General features: G+C 37.3%; 2 protein-coding genes across 2 annotated transcripts; one reads left to right on the top strand and one right to left on the bottom strand.

The window, feature by feature from the left end:
- Positions 1–3,494: 3,494 nt before the first annotated feature.
- On the bottom strand, positions 3,495–10,107 carry LOC117291836 (charged multivesicular body protein 2a-like). The gene is made up of 6 exons (XM_033773769.1): positions 10,013–10,107; positions 9,202–9,412; positions 8,846–9,025; positions 7,356–7,486; positions 6,824–6,885; positions 3,495–4,865 (listed from the first exon to the last, which is right to left on the bottom strand). Exons 2-6 carry the CDS (start codon positions 9,367–9,369, stop codon positions 4,738–4,740), a joined length of 669 nt encoding a protein of 222 aa, XP_033629660.1. The 5' UTR covers positions 9,370–9,412; positions 10,013–10,107; the 3' UTR covers positions 3,495–4,737.
- A 324-nt stretch (positions 10,108–10,431) lies between these two features.
- On the top strand, positions 10,432–22,797 carry LOC117291961. Its single transcript, XM_033773984.1, has 21 exons — positions 10,432–10,559; positions 10,921–10,985; positions 11,419–11,535; positions 11,911–12,002; positions 12,329–12,497; positions 13,013–13,143; positions 14,150–14,276; positions 14,698–14,835; positions 15,291–15,446; positions 15,922–16,084; positions 16,334–16,689; positions 16,925–17,105; positions 17,639–17,787; positions 18,114–18,193; positions 18,632–18,720; positions 18,861–18,945; positions 19,311–19,377; positions 19,777–19,936; positions 20,413–20,496; positions 21,093–21,163; positions 21,590–22,797. Exons 1-21 carry the CDS (start codon positions 10,505–10,507, stop codon positions 21,773–21,775), a joined length of 2,721 nt encoding a protein of 906 aa, XP_033629875.1. The 5' UTR covers positions 10,432–10,504; the 3' UTR covers positions 21,776–22,797.
- The last annotated feature ends 466 nt before the right edge of the window (positions 22,798–23,263 follow it).

Consider the following 23,263-nt stretch of genomic DNA (forward strand, 5'->3'; position numbering starts at 1 on the left):
ACCTAGAAATCTATCCATTTTAAAGGTAGGGTCAAACTTTGGTAAGGGCATTGACAAAGTAAATTGTTAGTTCTTCCGAACGCATTTTGTTATAAATATGGTAATGGTAGTTGCATTCACAAAATTATTTGGTCTGAAGTGCCCTTGTTGATTTAAAATCAATTAACACGTTTCAAAAGATTGGAATTGAGGTCACTTTTGGAGATTTTACCCTGGTGTCTGTTTGTGAATGCAGCAAGCATATTATGTTCAGTTAGTACCCGCTGTCACCTTACTCAACCGAAAGGATTTGACATTCTTGATGAGAAGTACTGTCATTGTTTTCTGCATGGTTGACTATGTATTCAGCTGTAAAATTTATTTTGGATAATTTGGCAAAAAAAAGTCAGCATTTTGTTTTCAAAAATAGATACATGTATACAGGAAAGATATTTGGTCCTTGGAAACACTTTGGACACCAGCATTCACCTCATTTTGTAGGCTATTAAATCACAATTCTTTTGAATTTTACAAGGGAGACAAAAAAAAATCAGAAATCAGAGACATGCATTCATTCTATCCAGTTGTTTTTACAAGTAATGTATTGTATAAAACACAGCTGTGCATGTTAACGTTACTGTAATGTTATTTATTTTTAAGGACGTACTTTTGATGTTTAGCAAAATTGCAGATGTTATCAGGAATATTGTACAGTGATATGTAAATGAGACAGCAGGATATTGGAATGGTTTACACATAATTGATTAATTAATTAATTTATGTACAACTTTTGAATCGTTTATCAACAACAAAATGTTGTGATTAGTGCAATGTCGTGTATCAGCAAATCAGAATTGATTCTCACTGTTTTAATTTGGCATTAACCAAGTTTGAAAAGTTCAATACAAAAATTTTGTCTAGTACTCAAAATGTTTGTGGTGACACCAAATGCTTCACTCATAAACCACACAACCCTCAAAATCCAATGCTATGTTTTGTTTGATTCTGTTGGACTGAGGACTGTACTGATAAACTGATATGGGGCCTTTTTGAATGACACAAAACACAAATGCCACAGGTTTACGTTAAACATACACGGTTTAAAATTAATGACGGTAGAAAACTTCCCTTAAAGGCAGTGGACACTATTGGTAATTATTCAAAATAATTATTGGCATAAAACCTTTCTTGGTGACGAGTAATGGGGAGAGGTTGAGGGTATTAAACATTGTGAGAAACTGCTCCCTCTGAAGTGCCATAGTTTTCGAGAAAGAAGTAATTTTCCATGAGTTTGATTTCGAGACCTCAGATTTAGAACTTGAGGTCTCGAAATCAACCATCTAAACGCACACAACTTCGTGTGACAAAGGTTACTTTTCTTACATTATTATCTCGCAACTTCGATGACCGATGAGCTCAAGGTTGGTTATTTTATGAATAATGTTGAGATACATTAACTGTGAAGGCTAGTCTTTGAAAATTACCAATAGTGTCCACTGCCTTTAAAATATTACTGGCCGAGGTCCTGTAGTTTTTGAGAAATTAGTAAAACAGTTAAGCATGTACAACAGATTTATGCGACTCTCCTGAAAATATTGCTCTGTAATTTTCATCTCTCTCTTTCAAAAACTTGATGACTAAGAAGATGAAAGACCTACAGGTAAATTATATGACATACATCTTCATTCACAGTGAATAGGGAATCATGTAATGGCCACAAACTTAATCAACAAAATGTATTAAAAACCTTTAAATGCTTTACATGGGATCAGGCATTTAACACTAATCAGAGACCAACAGCTTGAATGTGGAGTACAATGTTTGGTGTTGATTAAGGTGTTGGATTTTCTTACGAGCGAGGAAGGATCCTAGAAGATCCCTCAAGGGAATTTGGGATAAAGAATCTTATGGAAATGAGAAAGTTCCTGTTAACAATTCCAAGAAGATTATGGAAATTGACCAAAGAAAAGTTCGCATGAAGATTAGCAAAGCTATTGTCTGCATTTTTAGTTCGGTAATGTTTCTCTTTTTATTTTAAAACAAAAAGTGTTGCAAGAGTCAATGGCAAATGCTTCAGAAAAGGTCAAAGGTGACTGTTGAAAAATAAATCTCTATTTACAGAGATTTTGTATTAAATAGATCAAGGATATAATATAATATTATTGCAAGAGAATGAGTATAAATTGTTCACACTTGTTTGAAGTGTTGCATGACATCCACAACATTTTGTACTCATAAATTATTAGTCCCTCGAAAATGTGTTTTTGTACTTCATTTGCTACTGAGATATTAAATAAATAAACATGAATCAAATGAGTTTTTTCTAATAAATGTCATTTATTTCATAGATTTTTTGTTGATACGCTTTTGTTTATATTACTTACTAAATAATATTAATAGTCAAAGAAAGTGTAACTTTTTACAAAAAACTAGATATACTGTAAAAACAAATCATTCATAAACTTACAGTAAAGGATCATTGAATTTCCTTTCAACATAAGTCTTTCCAAGACGTGCAAACTGCTTATACCTTTGTCTTAAGCCCGGTTCATACTTCCTGCGAATCAGAAGCGAGTTTTGACGTCACATGGCTGGTTTCGCAGCGCATGTTTTGCAGTTCAACTATTGCGAATAATTTGTTGCGAATTTGTGAGGTCATTCGCATTTGCAGGAAGTATGAACCAAGCTTAAGAAGGAGAGGTCCTTTATCGCACTGGCGCCACCCTGCAAGGTTTAACCGGCGGTTTAAGACCATTGCACTACTCTGTTATTCCCACTCAGAATTGCCCTTTTTGTTACAAAGTGTTGTATTGTTTAAAAAAAATAGTTAACTTTTCTGTCGATTTTCAATTCCTGTCACATCCAGAGGCTACATTTCCCCAAGGGTCAAATTGCATGCTGTACTCAACAATTGTGCGTGCACGTGTACCAAGCTTTCCACACCGACATGATATTAATCCGAGGCAATTCTTGTGAAAATCAAGCTACAAAGGAATGAGTTGATTTTGTAACTTAAAACAAGAACATTCCATGAGTTTGGTTCTCCAAAACAAATTTGGCAATGCTGCTCATAAAATTAAACACTGTTCTAGAATGACAAATCAAAAGTTTTCTAAAGCAAACAATGTTAAAGTTAATTGACCTCTCCGGGGTGAGGATATTATAAAAGAGAAAACAGGTATTTTTTAAGATTGGTTAAGTAGTGTCAATAACAAAGTTCATTGACTTGAAAGTATGAAATAATTATTATATCGGCCACAACTTAAACAGCCAAGGATTGTGGACAGCTAAACATGGATGACAGGAAAAAAGCAAGGCGCTCTGTTTAAATGCAACTATGCAAGACTCATGTGCCTGCAATTGAAGGCTTGGACCATTTTTATTAGTAGATGTAAAATTTGCATCGGGGATTAAGAATATTAATTTTGGTTTTGTACAATGATGTGTTTGAGCACTGTGTACTCAGTGCTCCCCCCCCCCCCCGAGTTCTGTGAAAAAATCACAGGCCACTCGGTTGGGATTCGAACCAACGACCTTTGCAATTCAACGGCACTGGTTTGAATCCTATATTTTAGCAGCGGGTACCACAACAGTTTTTGTTGTGTGACATTAGCCATTTGGCCATAACCTTTCAGCAGGATGCAAACATAAAAAGGGCTGAAATGAGTTTTAACTTTAAGTTTTAAATACACCCCTAACATGGGCCTGCATAATACCAAGATCAAAAGATGGAAATGTGCCCATGCGATGCACAACTCTCAACTACATGTACCGACAGATTTTCTTTGGAGCTCAGTGAGGGCGCTATTTATGCTTGTGATGCTGTAGAGTTAGTCTGGTCCCCTGTCTATATCCGCAAGGACAATGACAGGCACCGGTCTTCGCCCAATGAAATCAGTTGGATAAACTCGCAGTGACGTAAGCTTTCAATTTCCGCGTTTTGATTGGTCTGCTTTGAAGAGGAGTAGTTAGTCAGCAACATACAGAGGCAGTTAACTGTACCATCAGTCATGTACTGTGTAGTAATGTCTGCATGTAATCAAGTGTAATGTGTGTACATGTGTGAAAGGGATGCAAGGTCAAAGGTTCATCTGGCAGGATTCCGCCAGGTGCTCAAGGCTGGTATCTGGCGGTATTCACAAGCCTCCAAGTATGATGTGTGATGTTCAGGCTATTGTAGAGTAAGCCAAGTTAGATCATTCGAGTGCGCACATTTACCCAATATACATCTATGAGCAAGTTCGAGTGCGCACATTTAGTCGACTACTGACCGGCAACGTATATCCGCAGTGACACACTCGCTCGAATGACTCGATTGGAAGCCTAGTCAACCATCGGTACCACGGTAATCAACACTCCATTGCCTTCAGCCTTTTTGCGTTAGTGTCACTAGTTCCCTTCTGTGCTATCCACATGTTAGCATTGAACAGGCTATCGGTACCACAGAAGAAACTATGCTCATTAGGCTGGTTCCAAATGGTCAGCAGTAGTTACCCAATGGTCTACCAGCCTAAACCTTTGGTTACCCCTGGAGCGCAATTGAACTTGCCGTATGCTATATTGTCATACCGCCCCTCATGTGTCTAGTTTTGGTTTGGTGTAAAGTAAACTTTGTGTAAGTCGCCATCTTTGTTTTAATAGTCTCTCGCTAATGTTACATATGCAAGGGGTCCTATTCCCGCATGTTACACCCCGACCGACCACACACTCCCTCCATCTCTGTCTCTATATACAAAATACAACTAATTTACAGTTTATTTATTCCCTCCTGAGGTTGTCTAATCTGGCCTGCAGATCGTCGTCAGCCTCACCACCTTCAGCTACGGCTAGTTTTGCAGGTTGCTGGGCTTTCTGCTGAGCTAGAGCTCCTCCTGTACCAGGAATGGCTGTTGGGAAAGGCAATAATGTAGAATTATTCAAACAAAGATAATTGTTCATTAAATAATAATTATAATAACTAGTTTCTGTATAGCATATTACAATAACTGTATCAGTGCGCTTTAAAAATAATTCTTGAACAAGTTTGATCTGCTTATGGTTAAGATTTAGTCCTAGTCTCTGCAAAACAATAAATTGAATTTTTGTAATGGGTTTTGTGAAGCAAACCACTTTTCCATAGTAATGAGAAAACAAACAAACATTAAAAACAGAACCTATTCAACCACTTCTTCTTCCTCTTTTTCTTTTTAATTCAAAAACTAATATCTATTTTGAACAAGCAAACGGTTACCATGGTTGCTTCAATGCTGGCACTTTACAATAATGTAACAATATGACAGATAGGCCTACCCTTGTATAATGAAACTGAATTAGTAAGGAAGTTTAAAACAGGACAACATTTAGGTTAAGCCTGGCTATTGAACCCTAACCTATTAATAATAATAATAGTAATAGTAATAATAATCGTAATAAATAATAGCTAATTCTTATATAGCGCATTTCATAACTGAAAGAAATACCAATGCGCTTTACATAAAGCAACCAATTAACAATAAATACACTAACAATTAGCAAACAAAAGGGTTAAACTGAACAGTAGGCAAAAGAAAACAGACAAGATGCAAACAAGAGAGCCAACAAATTCTTCTAAAAACAACAACAAAACCTACAGAAATTGACATGTAGGCCTACTAAACAATGTGAACATATAAATAAGGAGCAATTATAAATACACCATAAATAATAAGTGTTCAAGTAATAACAGCATAGTCTCATATTTTGCACACATCCACCAATGGTACTCAAGGCGCTTGAGTTGAGCAAAGATATACATTTTTAAAACAGATATCTTAAATATTTGAATTATTATTTATGTAGCACCTGATATAAAGGTTTTACAAAGTGCTGCCAGAATAACAGGGTCAAACCTGTTCTCTCAGCAATTTCTTTTAGGGGGAATACACAACGCAATCAGAGGACAAAGCAATAATGGTTATAAAAGTGTGTTACTAGCACCCACATTCTGCTAATTAGAAACACAAGCACTCCAGTCCAGTGCGCTTGGCTGCTCGGCCATGACACACCATCAAGTAAATATTTGTGTGATTTACGTACAGAATACATATATAATGTATTGTAAAACAATAGCAAAGCATTCGTTCAGATTCTAAATAAACCATTTCAATCAATAAATCAAAATCAACAAGTTACAGGTAATAACAAAAGCAATCATTTTTATAAGATTCTGGTTATTTGTGGGATTTGAGGCAATGCATGATGAGGTATCAGTTTGCGATAACACCATGTTTGTATCTGCTTGGTGGGTAGATTATGTTGTTTCAAGAGCCTTCCAACCAGGTAGTAGTTAACAGGCAGGACAGTTTTTTTTAGAACTGAGAAGTCTCCCGAGTTCCAAAAAATAATCTACTCCGCGGCAGTAGAATACATAGCAAGACAAGTTCTCAAAAGAACATAATCTACCCAACATGTAGATATACTTAGGGTGTTACCGCCAACATTATTCATTCTCTGGTTAGTAGGATTTGCATGGTGGAAATACGATACAGAAAGGTTTGCGGTAACACCATGTAATGACTATCTCTATTGAGATGGGGTGGTTCTGAAAAGAACAGTTGGTTTCAACTCGACGTTTCGATCAGTATGCTCTGATCATCTTCTGGAGTTTTCTAGAAGATGATCAGAGCATACTGATCGAATCGTCGAGTTGAAACCAACTGTTCTTTTCAGAACCACCCCAACTCATTAGAGATAGTCATTACATGGTGTTACCGCAAACCTTTCTATATCATTCTCTGGTTGTTGTTTGTTGTTTTTTTTTTGGGGGGGGAGGAGGGATAAGGATAAGGGGTAGGATTACGAAGTATTTGTATGAACGGATATTTACCTGTAAGTTCATCTGTCATTACCAGGCCCAGCTCATCAAGAACTTGAGATACAATAACGTCACTAAGGTAGAAAAATACAAGAAATCATACCAATGAATAACTTGAAGTCTGTGGATACTTTTTATCTAATTAGAACTTTGATTGAGTAGGCCTATTAGTTCTTCACACTGTGAAGCTGCTTTTACCAATACATATCATACCAACAGATTTTACATGGTCAGAATTCAATCAAATGAGGTTTACAGAGACACTAAGTGAACAAACTTCTCTATCAGCTCTAGCAGAGTCTTTCTCGAGGGCTAAGTTAAAGTTTTCTACTAAGCAAAAATGAGGAGAACTAAATCAGGTTACCAGCCAAATTACATTTAGTTCACATTATTGTTACTGGTGCCCACTCAATTTTTACTTAGCAAAGAAATTTTCTTCAACAGTTTTTCCTTCGTAAGAGCTTTATGAAATTTGACCCTGGTATCAATCTTAGTTTACTAAGCAAAGTCGGTCTTCTAATCATCTCATTTCATTTCATCTTACCTTTCGTCTTCATCCTCTTCCTCACCGATGACATCATCTACTGCATCATTCATCATCTCCTCCTTCATGTCAAGAATCTCAGATTGCTTCTCAAACTCCATCATGATCTTCTGGATTTGAGGTAACTTCAACTGGGGGAGAAATGAGTAAAGATGTCAGTGGTGAATTTCTTAGAGAGTTAAGACTAGTCTTATCTCGAGTTAGGGCGAGTTACAGTTACAACTAGCCTTAATTTTTTAATAAATCCTAGGAGTAGTCCTAAGTTAGGACTATCTTTATGAAATCAACCTCATGCCTCAAACTAACCTATGTTACCCACAGCAATGCCGGTTATGCCCTGTACGTTTGCTGTGGTGCCCTTTGCAAAGTTCCCATTCAAATTTACATTTTGTTTTCATAGAAGTACCCCTTACCAGAGGGAAATTGCTGTGAGAGCAAAGTTCAAGGCTTGAGATGACAATGTACTTATTGCACTAAGAATATAATAATCAAGTAGTAAACCACAAGGGAAACTGACTAACCCAAAGGTTGGCTTGCTCTAGGGCACTGAACACGATTAAAGAAAATGACTTGTTTAAGGTTAAAAGCTTCACAGGAACAGTGTATGGAAACAATTTTTAAATGCAAAAAAAAAAGGTTAATGGCCTGACGTTTCGACCCTAGCAGAGTCTTTCTGGAAGGCTAAATGACAACACAACAAACATGAACTGGTAACTATCAGTAAAACAATTTTTAAATACAAATTGAAGATAATTCAACTATGAAAAGTAGAACAATAAAAATTTAAATTTACAGTTAAAATAAAACTAATTTACAGCAATTAAGGATAAAATTAGTCACTCTTCAAAGAGTAATAACAATTATTCTGATGCATGATAAAAAAACACAGAAAACAAAAACATCATACACAAAGAATTCAGCAGAATAAAATGGCATATTGAATATTTACATTGACATCTATTTTAAAATTAATAATAATAATTATAATAACCAATTCTTATATAGCGCATTTCCCAATAACCGTATCAATGCGCTTTACGTTAGTGCCCTGGTCATAGGGCCAATAACACCCCTTTAATCTTTCTCAGCTCCCTTGGGAGTATACAGCCCGGGCAAAAGTTTATATCGCTTCAAAGGCTTTTTCGTTCACAATATCAACCTCTACCCTCGCAGGTACCCATTTATACCCCTGGGTGAAGAGAAGCAATTATAGTAAAGTATCTTGCTCAAGGACACAAGTGTCACGACCAGGGTTCGAACCCACACTCTGGTGACTTAGCACCAGAACTTGAATTCGATGCTCATAACCACTCGGCCATGACACCTAAAATTCAACTTGAATATAAACATACACATATATATATACAGAACAACAATTAATGCTGTTAATTTTGAACCCGACTTCACAACTATACATTTGGTGGTACCCTGAACTCCATGAAACATGTGAAACTGAGGCAAGATTGTTAAGATAGCCTGGTTCTACCCACCTGTCTGTTCATGGTCGACATAGCCTTTGTTACCCCTTTCATTGCATCCGTCATAGCCTGGTTCGATTTCAAGGTCTGTATCTTCAATGCCACTGCTTGGATGTTGGCTTTCATCATAATGAACTTTTTGACGTAGCGCCTCGTTCTGACAAGATCCTTGGCCATCACTTTAACTGCATCCTGAAATGAAACATATACACTGAGACGTTTTACTTAAATGAATGAATGAGGATATATTAATAAGATGACATTTTCAGAGTCAAGCGTATGTAAAACAAAGACAGTGTACAAATAGAGAAGACAAGTGTTGAAAGAAATGCAGTCATTGTTGGACGTAAAGACAGTTTCTTACATACCATCTGCCCCTGTTTTGCCATTTTCTTGATATCTGCGATCACTTTCTTCTCCTGAGATTCTAGCCTCCCCCTCTCCCGATCGAGATCCCTCATGGCTCGATTCAACGCCCGCTGATTCTGTTTCAGCATTTCTGCTGGCGTTTTTTTCCTTCCGAAGAGGAACGACATTGTTCTGATTTTTAGGTGAACTTGTGTGTAGAGAAAAGAATGCCTGTATAAAAAGAATAAACGATACAATAATAACAATCCGTCAATACAATTCAAAAGTTACTTTGTAAAGTTAGATTTAATTACATAACATACACAAGGGGATTGCTCCATTTAAAAAAATTAAATTTAACTAAATTACACCCAAATAACATTTTACAAAGTAAAATTAAAAATGAAAACAAATATAATAAAAAAGTATACAAATTTAGATTAAAAACATAAATAAATAACAAACTTGCAAAACAAATTATATACTAAAATTAAATTAGATTGAGAATTGGGTGGAAAAGCAAATAATTTACAACAAGACTTGTTCAAAATGGGAAGCCAAAAACCACTTTGATTGAAGGATTAAGCTCGGCCTCAAAAGTGGGGCCAGCCGGCAGGGCAGTGGAACAAAATGGAGGGTATTCCAAAATGGGTTGTGTTGCGATGGTCGAGTTGACTTTAAAACACAAAAAACACAGGAACCGAAGGCGAAACTGGCGAAAGAAGTAAAAACAAAAATTTTCTTCTTTCGCTCTTATAAGCTACATTAAAAAAAATAGTCAAGTGGAACTTTCCCCTTCGCATTATCCCCGATGTATATCCGTTAACTTACCCTTTATGTTCTATGGCAGTAATTTGGGGTCTGTTTTGGGCGCATATAAAGTCAAGAACGAGTGACACACAATCACGGGTCGAGGATTTTCTTGTTTCTTGTTTTGGGATGTGACATCATTTTTGTGCACATACATAAACTTGTAGTTCATGTTAAATTTTCCAAAATTAGTTTTTGTAAAGTTTCCAGTCATTCAAATTACTTCCTTCAAATACTCAATGTTAGCATTCAGAATTTACAAAAATTGATATCAAATAATCAACTGAAATTTATATAAATAGAAAACAAGAACACACGAACTACATGCTTTTTGAAATTTCTCTTCACGTACCTTCCTTTTAATAAACCGACGGCTGTTTTGTTGAGCTGCTACGCTTAAAGGTAAAGGGCGCCCTCAACGTTGGTAGCGTAGCAACAATATACGCCGCGGTGTCACGAAAGTTATTTTTTTGTTTTTCAGGCCCAAAAGATCAAGCTAGTTTTTTTGCAGGAATGGGCGATTCCCCTCGAGGTGGTGCCGTTAGGAACAATGGATCAGACGGATCAGGTATTGATGAAAGTCATGACGCTTTTATATTGCAATCGAACGAGATTATGTGTGTTTAAATTCAAGTTAATTTTAGTTGCCCAGTTTTCGGACAGTAGACCTAGGATTGATTGATACTGATGAAACTGAAGAAAACTGAATTATGAATAGCTTTTAAAACAAAGTATGATTTGAGCTAGATGATAAATTAAAACGACTGGTGACAGATCTGGTTGGGCGATAGCTCAAATCAGTAAAATGTAGCCCTCAACTTAAAGTGACAGTCCAGCCTTGTTATTTATTGTTAGTTGAGTTAACAACCTCATATTAATATAAAAAAAAAGTAAGTTGTTAATATTAATAATTTATTTCCTTTATTCAGCAGGTTCAGGCAAGAAAGTCATGACCCTTGACCCATTGGGTGAAGAAGATGGATCTAGTAGTGAGGTAATGTCCATGGATATCCGAACACTGAAGAGGAGAAACACTGCCAGCCAAAAATTGACCTAATTACACATATTTTACAGAGCTGGCCTTTTTACAGTTATGATAATGACAGAAAACAAACATTACATTAACATTGAGCAAAGATGTAAACAAGACTTTGATCTTTTAAAGAGGCCACAGAAAATTGTCTGGCCTCACTGAAAACAAAATGTTTGCTGCTGATATTGCAGGCCTGGAATTTCATCTTTGAGAGGGTAAGGCCATTTTCGTTCTGCAAAGGGCACTTCCATTGGAGGATCTTATGGGCAGATTTCAAGGGGCATCAAGGCCAAGACAAGGATAAGAGAGGCATTGTCCTCTGTGAAATTCTAGGCATGCATCGTCATCAAACACAGCAATCTTCTGACAATATCAACTGCATTTGTTTTAACAGAGTGACGATGAAATGGCTGCTGCAAGAGAAGCTGCTCAGGCTGAGACGAACAAGTTTGAAATGCTCTGTGATGGTGTGCTCAACTCCATAGCACTGGTCCAGTCAGCATTGGCCGAGGTGAGTGTCTTTTCTTCAAATGGATGCAATACAATTTTAAAGTTTGCTTCAGTTGTTTATTTGTTTGTTTGTTTAAATGATTTTCCTATCAAGGGAGCTGGGCAACTCCCACAAATGACAAGGGGATATAAACCCCAAGCTGGCAACAGTCATTACTCATAGAACACAACGTTGGTTTAGTAGCCTCTATGATTATGAATTGCACAAGTTAAGAAATTGTGAGTAACTAGACAGCTTATTCTAGTCATTGTGAAATCAGCGGTTAGCTTTGGGGATTTGACCCTACAAACTTGTAAGTGCAAGTCCTGCAGTCTAACCACTGGACCAAGGTGGCCCTTGCTTTAGTAAATAATGTATTTTTGTTTTGACTTTCAGTTCTTGAACTTGAAGGATGAGCTTCTACTGCATGCTTTGCCTCCATCACTGATGGCCAGACTTACAATGATTGCTGGTAGACTTTTCAGAAGGTACGTCAACTCAAAAGAACTGTGTTCTCATTCATAGTTCTTGACAGTTCCTTCAAAGTCGACGCTGAAGCCCAAGTCTGTGATTTAGGCCTAAAGGCCTGTCAGCTCATCCAGACCAGCTGCTAGTAGTAGAAAATACTATAATGATAACCATGGTTACAGTGATAACAAGAAACAGTCTCCAGTGGTAACCATGGTAATGGTGATAACAGGACACATCCTACAGGCATCAACTTTCAAAATATACTGGGATGGTTAGGTTATGCCACTGGTCATTTGCTTAAAGTTGCCTGGAATAAAAGCCCCCTTTTAATCTTTGTTTGTAGCACAACTGACCTGTACACGCCCACCTCAGAGTTAGTCCGTCTCGTCCGTGTCTACTCTGTGTCATGGGAGCAGAAGAGTTTAGCCCTGAAGAAACTCCACTCTGACTACGAGAGTAAACACAAACAGCTGAATATCGCTATCCGAAGGCTTCAACTGGCTGATGCCCAGGTAGGAGATTAGTTATAGAATAATAATAATAATAATAAAGACCTGTAGTGTGCACATTATCCACCCTGCTGGGTTATTATGGCGTAGTAAACCAAAAAAATGAATGAAAACAGACGCAACTAAATAAGTCCTTGAAAACCTGTGACATAAGATAAGTTTTTGGAAGAAATTTGAATTTTGTGGTGCAAAGACAGAATCTAAGATTAAGTGGTAGAGAGTTCCAGATGCGTGGTGGAGCTGAGGAAAAAGACCTGTCACCCAAGGACCGAGGAAGTCTCGCAAAGTTTTCAAGCCTTTTCGTTAACCTTGAGTTTCTATAATACATTGCTTTTATGTGTGAAGAAAACAAAAGAAAATGCTTTTTCGTTTTAATACGCACAACTCGTCTTAAGATGAATCTTAGTGCTGTAAGAAGTTGAGCCCAGGCAAACGATTTTTTTTTACATCTAAAACTTGAAATGGAATTTGATAGTCACAGATTATTCATGCTAGTTCTTCTTATTTGATGTATTTAGGCGAGGCGTATTGCCCAGGAGAAGCGCATAATGAACTGGGAGAAACTCTTTGCGAAACTAACAAGCAGTCGTGGTCATGGACGGAGATGGCGTTTTCTCATTGATTCTTTCAAACAGAAAGCTAATATGGGGTAAGTTGGTATCAAACTGCAAACTTGCACTTGTTGGTTTCCTAATAGATTACTGCAGTCAAAGTTCAGAGATAATTGTTTCAAAGGCAGTGGACACTATTGGTAATAACTCAAAATAATTATTAGCATAAAGCCTTACTTGGTGACAAGTAATGGGGAGAGGTTGATGGTATAAAACATTGTGAGAAATGGCTCCCTCTGAAGTGCCATAGTTTTCGAGAAAGAAGTAATTTTCCACAAATTTGACGTTGAGACCTCAGATTTAGAATTTGAGGTCTCGAAATCAAGCATCTGAAAGCACACAACTTCGTGTGACCATGGTGCAACAAGGGTGTTTTTTTTTCTTTCATTAATATCTCGCAACTTCGATGACCGATTGAGCTCAAATTTTCACAGGTTTGTTATTTTATGCATATGTTGAGATACACTAACTGTGAAGACTAGTCTTTGACAATTACCAATAGTGTTCAGTGTCTTTAGGTCTTATTTCATTCACAAGTATTGCCCCCTCTAATCTGTCATTCGGTGAGGTTTATAGCATTCCAACATTATTACTATTGGTCACTAGGCCATTTGTTTTCATTCCTTAAACCATCTCAGCTCATATGCTGCCAAAAATGTAGCACACCAAGCTAAATGAATCACATTCACAAAAAACCACTGCCCTTACAGGTACCCATTTATCCCTGGCTAAGAGAAGCCAGCAAAGCGTCTTGTTCAAAAACAGAAATTCACAAAAATATAACTGTGAGTCATCGAAGTTGCAAGAAAATAACACCCTTGTCGTTCAAATTGTTGTGCTTTCAGATGCCTAATAAAAGGCTTCAGGCCTGAAGTCTTTTAATGTTTAACCGTTTCCCACAATTGTTATACTATCAACAGATCTCCATTGCATGTTACCAAGTCAGTTTTTATGCTAACAATTATTTTGAGTAACTACCAATAGTGTCTAGTGCCTTTAATGTTCTATCCACCGTAACATCCTCTGCATCTTGATCTACGACAGCATGGAGCATCTTCATGCCTACATCGATGAGCTAGATAAGGCAGAGGATTCAGACGATGAGGATGAGAACAAGAAGAAAGAAGATTCCATCAGTCACACTTCGGCAAATGAGTTTGATATCAGCTCGGTAAGGATATAACCCAAATGGGGTATAATTTTACCCCGATTGGTATCTTTGTATCCCAATGAGGCCCAATGAGGATAATAAAGGTACCTAATCATATCAGGAGACACTGGCTCAATGAGGACATCAAAGGTACCCCATCAGGAGACATAATTTCATCAAATTCAATCAGTCAATCAATCAAAAGACATTTATATAGCGCCAAAATCAACAGAAATTGTTCAAAGGCAATCAAGACACTTACCCAAAATGAATTAAAAACACTTGTTGAAAACAATAAATCTTGAACATATGAATAGTCTGAGCATTATTGATGTGATTTGGAAGAGTGTTCCATTCTTTCGGTCAATAGCAGGTGAGACTTTTTATACAAATGAAACTGTTGAGCTTTACAGCTAAGATGGTGTGTTTTTTATCTTGGCAGTCCGATGAGCTTGAATTCACAGAAGGAGACTCTGATGAGGAAGAGGATGATGATGATGGCAGCACAGCAAGAGCGACAGCTCAAACCGGTCAAACAACGCAGGATTTAGACAGTGATATTGTCACACCTGTCAGTAAGGTATGTATATGAAAATGGACCTAATACTAATCCTTGGGGGAAACCCTGTCGATGGGTTATGTGTTGATATAGAAGTAAAGCAAGAGGAAACCAGCATTATAATAATAACAACAGTGGCTTCTTATATAGCGCACATGTCCGTCTCTTAATGACGCTCCAGGAGCTGTAACATACAGTATTTCCTGCAAGGTTTTTTGGACTACGTTTGAATTCTGAGACCTTATAGATAGCGCCATGTAACATTTTACAAGGTGCTGTGGCGCAATTTGCTGCAGACTTTGTCATAATATTGTGAGTTATGATTGGTCGAACAGTTGTCCCCTGAGGAACCCTATTTATTTGTTCAATCAGTGAGCTCCGGACAGAATTGCACTATTATGGATACAAGTAAACAGCATCTATCAACCAGCATTTGCAGAAAATTCAACGCTTGAACATTTAATTTGGGTTCACAGAAAGTGAAGTTCCGTAGAAGATCCAAGCATGGCAAGAGGTCACCACCAGAGGGAGCTACAGTTGAGGAAACTGAGGATAAGGCACCACCAACGATTGTCGAGCCACAGACAGTGTATGTAGAGGTACCAGCACCTAAGCCACCATCCGAAGATAAGGTAATCAATAAATAAGTCTTAAAATAAGGATGAGAAAGAAATATTCTGAAAAATTTGAAGGTCCCTTCCAAGGTTCTCTTTTGAAATAATAATAATATTAATAAATAACTTTTGTAAAGCGCATGATACGAATTTAAGAACACAAACAATTCTTAAACTACACATTGCTATACAAAAAATGCATGACAACAATTTTACAAGATGAAGTGAAACAATTGTCATGTTTAAAACCAAGTCATATGATTAGCAGACGGGTTTAAAGTGAACTCTTGAACAGATCTAGTGAGTCCGCATTTCTAACATGTGTTGGGAGCCGGTTCTAGAGTCCAGGAGCAGTCTCTGGTCGTATGTACTAGCCGTTTCGGGTTCTCTGCTGTACACTGGTAGCAGCATTTGATCTTAAAGTATGAGAAGGTTCCTTGATGCAGATGAGATCACATAGATGAAATCACTAATGTTCTCTATCCTGAACTAGACGGTTTGGACCCATGAACCAGAGTACGACTACACACTTAACATGAGGGTCTTCAAGCCGGTTGGAATGGATCGTAAGGAGCTCAAGTGCAGCGTCAACTTCTTGAAGAAGTTCCAAAAAACGGAGATGTTTGGAGATAACAAGAACGGAGGCAATGGAAAATGTACGTCAAATTTAAATACTTTATAAGAAAAGATTTGGGGTTGAACAAAGAAAAATTTACAAGAATGAGAATCGAAACTACGGATTAAAATACGGGAAGAACTATGTAATTATAATAATAATAAAAAATTATGCTTATAAAGCGCATTACATCCATGACTGGACCCCAAGGCACTGTACAAATTAAAATAACCAAACAAGAGGAGGAAATATTCAACGAGCATAATATTATCTCTGTATTTCTTGACAGCTCCTTTGAAGTCGGCATTGAAACCGAAGTCTATGATTGGGTCCAACGGCTCAGCTCCAAGTAGAAAAGACTCCAATGGTAATGGTAAAGCCCCTCCGGACACCAACTATCAGGATGTCGGCTTTCCGATCGGGGACCAGCCGATAAAACACGACGCCCAGCATTCAAAACAGACCGAAGAGGCAGCCGAGAAGATCACAGAGAAATCGGATGCAGGGACAATCACTACGGAAACCTCTGGCCAATCACGGCCTAGCTCCTCAGCTGAGGAACCAATGAGGGTTGCTATACATCAAGGGACGCTGGAGGACATGGTTGCTATGGGAACAGTCGGCATGGAAGATCTCCATAGTATGGTAAGTTATTAACTAATCATATTTCATGAATCCTGTTAGGAAAACATCTTTACTTGGCAAAAATAGGTAACCAGTTGAAGTTCCTTGAAGTTGTCACTGCAGAGATTGCCTGATACTAGGTCCTGTGAATTGTTGTTGAGATTCATATGTCGCTTGAGTATGAAGATGCAGTTATGAAATTGCAGCAAATAAAAACACGAATTCAAACGTCTTTTGTCTTTGTTTCAACTCGCAGGATATAGAAATCGTTGACGATATGGAGAAGTTTCCAAAGTTAAACCCGTCCTCGTTCCCACTGTATCCAGTCAGTACAAGCCACAAGGAGCGAGGTAGTGCACCCATACCATGCGGCTCACTCCCAATGGCTTTCTACTACACCAGGATTCATAGACCATTCATTCATGATAAAGAAACAGGTGAGTGTTAAAATGGTGGTTTCGAATTTTGTTAATATTATTAGTATTAATTTCTTGTAATAAAACTAAGGATGTCATTAAAACTAAAATCACAAACTCGGAAGCCAGAGGAAACCTGTAGATAGACAAGGGTGCTTGCAGTGAACCAAAAACACTGAGGTAGACTATAGCCCAGTTCATACTACTTGTGTATGCTTTTGTGCGAAGTAAGTTTGCAGGAAGTATGAACTTTACTCTTCCTTGATACGTGTTCTGGATTCTTTTATGTGCACTACCTATTCTAATACACAATAACTATGGTTTCACAAGCGTCGTGACTATAGCCAGGCTGGGATTCGAACCCACACTCTGTGAATGATGGAATTTGAAAAACCATTCCACACAACAGCAAGGTTCCAGTCCTTGAATCAAACCAGGGTCCACAGAGGTGAGAGGCAGAAAAAGAAGAAACCTCATAGCCAACCTGAACGACCAAAATATTTGTATATCTGTAATGTTACTTCTTTCTTACATTTTAACATTGATTCCTGTAGAGAGCGAAACATTGACAGATATTGTCTTGGATCTTACTGGGGTGGATCTAAACACGATGAAGAAAGAGGACCTCTCTGTTAACAAGAGTTATCAAGAAAGATGCCTGTCAGCTCTCTCTATAGCCTCAAGTGTGTCATCTGAGAAACCGGTAAGAATAAGTTTAATTTCAGAACTTAACACCAGGATGGAGAAGACAAGGAAGGAAGTTTCAGTTTTTGAGATGTGGGTGGGAAAGCCCCAGAAAAATATTCCAGGGAAAACCCATCATGTTCAACTGATCATATTTGAAACCAGTATCGGTTTTCAATTTAAAAAACAAAACAATGAACACATAAATAACAATTAATTTAAAAAACGCATTCCTGGTTTTACGGAAGGGCCTAGCCATTGTGTTAATATCCTCTTGGTTTTTTAAACAAAGTGAGTTGTGTAAATTACTCACACTGTAATTGGTAATTAATCTGTAACTTTTAGGAGATGGTTCCGAGAGCTGAGATGGATGTACTCATTGAGCAACACAATCAAGAACTCACCCTAATTCAGGATGAATACGAGTAAGTCCTGGGTTTTATAACAGTTATACAACGGTATACTTAAACAAGACTGTGGAAATGATTGTCACATTGACTATGATTACCATTTTCTAAAAATAATATTGGTTACATTTGTTGTTCATGCTTGTAGAGAAATAAATAAGTGTTGCAATTTTTGTTTTGTTTCCACACACAATTCTTTCTAAGCTGACAACTTTCAATAGGAATGTCCCTGGCCTATTAATTTGTCAAAAATTTCTGATCGTGTATTGGCAAGGTTGATTAAATCTATTTTGTTACAACAGTTTACCTTAAATGACATTTTGAAACTTTGAGTTGTGACCAAAATAAAAGTTTGGAAGTGATCAGCTCTGAACTTGTGTATGCCTTGACTGCAGTCAATGTTTCTTGGGGGTTTTTATTTTAATTTATTTCTTTCCTGAATGTTTGTGTTCGTAGGCAGCGGCTGAACGAATTGGCAAAGAGCCTTGAGCAGCTACAAAATGAACAACTAACTTCCCTCCTTAATCCACAACGATCGGCAGATGGTAAGAAAGCGGTGCCTTATCACTTTATCTATTCGACCAGAAGATGAAAGTATGTTGTACTTGCAAGATTTGTCTAACTTTTAAAAAACTCATTGTTTATTGGTTATTTTTTACTTCTTTTTGTTTGCTACTCCTTGTAGGTCACAGACGTGGCACGTCACCGCTTCATGGCTGGACAACGGAAAGTAACCGACTCACCAAATCCACCTCAGCAAGAGAATTTAGGTGATGAGAGTTAATGCTTTCTTGGAACTCAGTGGTGAAATACCCATGTTTTAATATCTAGATCAAGAAGCTTTAATATATATTATTCTGGTTCAACAGGCATACTTAGTACACAGCCTCACAAATATTAGAGCCAAGGGTCTAATGCAACAAAACACTGTCTCAACCCCCACAGGTTCCCATTTATCAGTGATGCAATTATGGTTAAGCGTGCCTTCCTCAGCAACGCAAGTGTCATTATTAGGCATCAAACCCAAACGCTGATAATACGGCTTTCAGAACTTGAGTCTGATGCGCACTTAACCATTCTGTGTGATTTCATTTTAGAATTCAAGTTTTATTTTTTGTTGTTTGTTATCTTGTAGACCTCTCAAAAGCAGAAGTAGAAGACCCACCAACTTGCCAGACTGGGGGAGTGAGTTACCCAAAGATGTAAGTTTATTGTTCACTGACCTTTCCCACTTGCTATCTTTGCTTTTTCACTGTTGAGAACACAAACTTTGAGTGTACTTGATAGTTGCATCAGGGTATAAAGAGTGGTGTTTTCTAAGCGCTTTACAAAAAGAATAAGAATGAACAACAAAGAAAGAGCAATCATGCATTGAAAAGTTAAGTTTTCAATCTAGTTTGGAACGTGTTCACAGTAGGGGAATCGCGAGTGATGATGATGGGAAGAAATTGTTCCAAAATTTGGGGGCACGAACAGAGAAAGCTTGTTCACCGTAGCGAGTATGGGTACGAGGACCAAGTTGCAGGGTGTGCTGTGGATAAGTCATGGTATAGCTGTGAGTTGATGCGTATGAGTTTGATTATTTCTCTCTGTGTTTGTAGTTCTTTGAGCGTCTGAAGCTGTTTTCAGAGGAGAGTGACATCAGACGAAGACAGCTTATTGAGAGAACTAAGAGTGACATGGAGGACAGGATTGTGAAGCAGTTGGCTGGACAGTACAAACTCAGTCTGGACAATGACGGAACTATTGCTGCTGATAAAGGTAAAGCACTTCTGCTTCGCCAAATGAGACTTGTGATTCTTGCATGAAAAATAAAAAGAAGATAGAAAATGGTTCTTGATATCAAAGCTTTGGAATTGAGAAATTGGAAATGGATTCTTGCATGAAAAAGGTTGTGTGCTTTCTGATGCTTGATTTCGAGACCTCAAGTTCTAAACTTGAGGTCTCGAAATCAAATTCGTGGAAAATTACTTCTTTCTCGAAAACTATGGCACTTCAGAGGGAGCTGTTTCTCACAACGTTTTATACTATCAACCTCACCCCATTACTGGTAATAAAGAAAGGTTTTGTGATGATAATTATTTTGAGTAATTACCAATAGTGTCCACTGCCCTTAAGTGCACAGAACAAAGGAAAGTCCACAGTGTATGTCACACAGAGCTGTGTGTTTTAGGAGAAAGAAGTGAACGAAATAATCAGATATCCATTTCTTTTGTGTTTTATTTTGCTCCCAACAGAGATATCTCTTCCGGCAGTCTTCATGCCGACCAAGACGGGGCAGCTTTACAACCCTAGAGCCCACCATTACTTCCATCCAACAGGTAGGAATCGGAAGCCACATACTACTCTGTGTGTGTGTTTATTTCCCTCACTTGTAGGCAAAGTAAACCTTTGGTGTTTGGAACCGCTCAACGGTTTATCCTTTTACAAATGTAGATGTATACAACAAATCATTGCAAAAGGTAGTCCCGTTTTTGATATGTGGAAATCCGGAGCGATTATGTCCACACAGGAAGAGTAATCCGCAATTGAAACACACAATCTGAGAAATGTTACTGCAGTATAAGTTGCTTCTCAAATTCAAACTGTGGGGCATAAAAACTGATATGTTTTAACCTAACCACATTACTTCGAAGTGAAATGTGTACTATCAAAAGCTGCTGAAGGCTTCTAACCAAAATTGTTATTGCCGTTAGTTTTAAGAGTGACTACAAAACGTGTACCTTCCCTTTGAAGAATGTTCAACTTGTGCCAACATTTTATTTTTATTTTTTCAAGATTTTCTGTTAGTAATAACAATCCTATATACAGTACCTAAAAAGTCAAAACAAATAAGTTGGGAAATGTCTTGTAATTATTAAAATTATTTGATACAGTGCATGACCAACGTTGCTATGTTATGTTTTTATTTCGTCAGGATCCTTGGGCCAGCTTCGTCTTACTCAACCACCCTCGATGTTTCAGTTGCCGCCATTACCAAACAGAAATGTATCCTTTTTTCATAATTATACAAGTTTTAGTGTTTTACATCATCCAAAGATATCTTCTTTTATGGTCTAAAAGAGTAAACAAAAAAAACAAAAAAAGTTTTCTGATATTATAATAACAGTATTCAAATTTGTATAGTGCGCCTTAATGCAAAGGCCTCAAGGTGCTTCACAGATACAGCTAAGCAAAAACTTAAGATAGTTTTTCCCAATGATATACTAAAGAATTAAAACACTCCCCACCGTCTTTATATTGCACCTTTAAACACGGCCCGAGATCTCCTCTCAACCAATCAGAATGAAAAAAATATCCAGGGAAATTATTAATATAAATTCAAAAGAAGAAGTGCAATAAATCGGTTTCACTAATTTCTGCGTTGTCCAATTACTCTTGATATGTATTATTTCCTTAGCCAGGTCTTCACAGAAAATTTCAGTTCTGAACCTGTTTGACATCCAGAAGAACTTTGAACGGCATAGAGCAGGAGAAGCCGGGGATTGGCATGCAATGAATGGCAGCCCCACCCATGTCTCTCAACCAAACACCCCCATGCCGTCCAATATGGGAGAGTCCAATAATATGTTCACACCTGAGCAACCTGTCACTGAATGAAAGGCTTGGTTCAATACCACGGACCAACTTCATAGAGCTGCTTAAGCAGAAAATATTTCTGAAAGACTTAGAACAAAAACGGCAACAAATTCATTTAAATGTTTTCAGCCAATAAGGAAATTGACTTCACATGAGATTAAACAGGTTTTATTTGAGTACAAAACAAATCAGTTTTTATAACCTTCACCTGTGCTTTGCAGAAAAGTTTGCAAAAAGCCCTTTTACATCATCGCTCGTGTTAGGTCGGTAAATACTTCCAAGACAATTGATCAAACTTTTGTCCATCTATTTCATTATATTTTTGTAAGTATATGAACATAATTATTTTAGTATCACCAACTAAGATCATGACAACAGCACTCATCAGTGTCTGTTTTTAGAGTCAAAAGTAACACATGTATTCATTTAGTTTTATACAATTATAACCAGTACAGAGTCTTGTACATTAAACTCAAATTAAACGTGCGTTGTACATGTTGACATTTTGTATAGTAAAGCCCGGTTCATACTTTCTACGAATGCTTCGTGCGATGCGAAATTCATTGCGTCACAAAGGGAAATGGAGCACGTATCGATTGTTGCGTCACCAAAATTCGCTTCGCATTCGCATTCGCAGGAAGTATGAACCGGGCTTAATTAAAAGAAAACTGGAATGTAACATGACACACTTTGGTCAACTTATTAAATTTCGTTAAGCTAATTAAATTTATTATCTTGAGTGGATTTATGAAATTGCCAGGGCAAAGTTGCTTCCAAACAATTATTGTTTAACAAATAAATGCTTTAAAAATGTTTGATTACATCAGTACTTTATGCAATTAAAATCAGCAATAAGATCAAGGTTTTCCTGCAAATGAACTACACCTCCCGTTGCAGAAAGATGAAGGGAGGTTGTATCCAAGTATTAGATTTGTTTGTACATTGTGAAACTTGTAATTGCCCAGTTTTCTCACACATACATGTATACTGTATATTTTTGTAAATTTTAAGGATTTGTATATATTGTATTGTTTGAATAAACCGTCCCATTAATAGATTTATCATAACTGCTTTCATTGACTTGTTTAACGGGTTGTTTCGTTTTTTAAATTTATTTAATGAAATCAAGCAATAAGTCAATTCGAGAAGTGCAGTGAGTTTTCATTTTGCTTTACTGCCAATTTTGGGGGGTTTCATAAAGGGGTTTCTGGAAGTTGTGATTTGTGCCAACAAAATGTTGACCATAAAAACTAACTTGGTAAAGAGCACTGGAGAGCTGATGATATTAAACATTTTTAGACCCCCCCCCCCCCCCCATTTGGAGATGTGTAGTTTTAGAGAAATAGTTTTTTTTTTCATCTGAAAAAGGCTTCAGGCATCGGAAAAGCACACATGTAATTTTTTTGCAACAAGGGATTTTTCTTTAACAAAAAATTCTTCTTGCAGCTTCGATGACAGTTGTGCAAACATTTTCACATGTTCGTTGTTTTATGCATAGTTAGGGTTAGG

The sequence above is a fragment of the Asterias rubens genome, chromosome 6 (genome assembly GCF_902459465.1).
Source record: "Asterias rubens chromosome 6, eAstRub1.3, whole genome shotgun sequence".
In the NCBI taxonomy this organism is placed as follows: Eukaryota; Metazoa; Echinodermata; class Asteroidea; order Forcipulatida; family Asteriidae; genus Asterias; species Asterias rubens.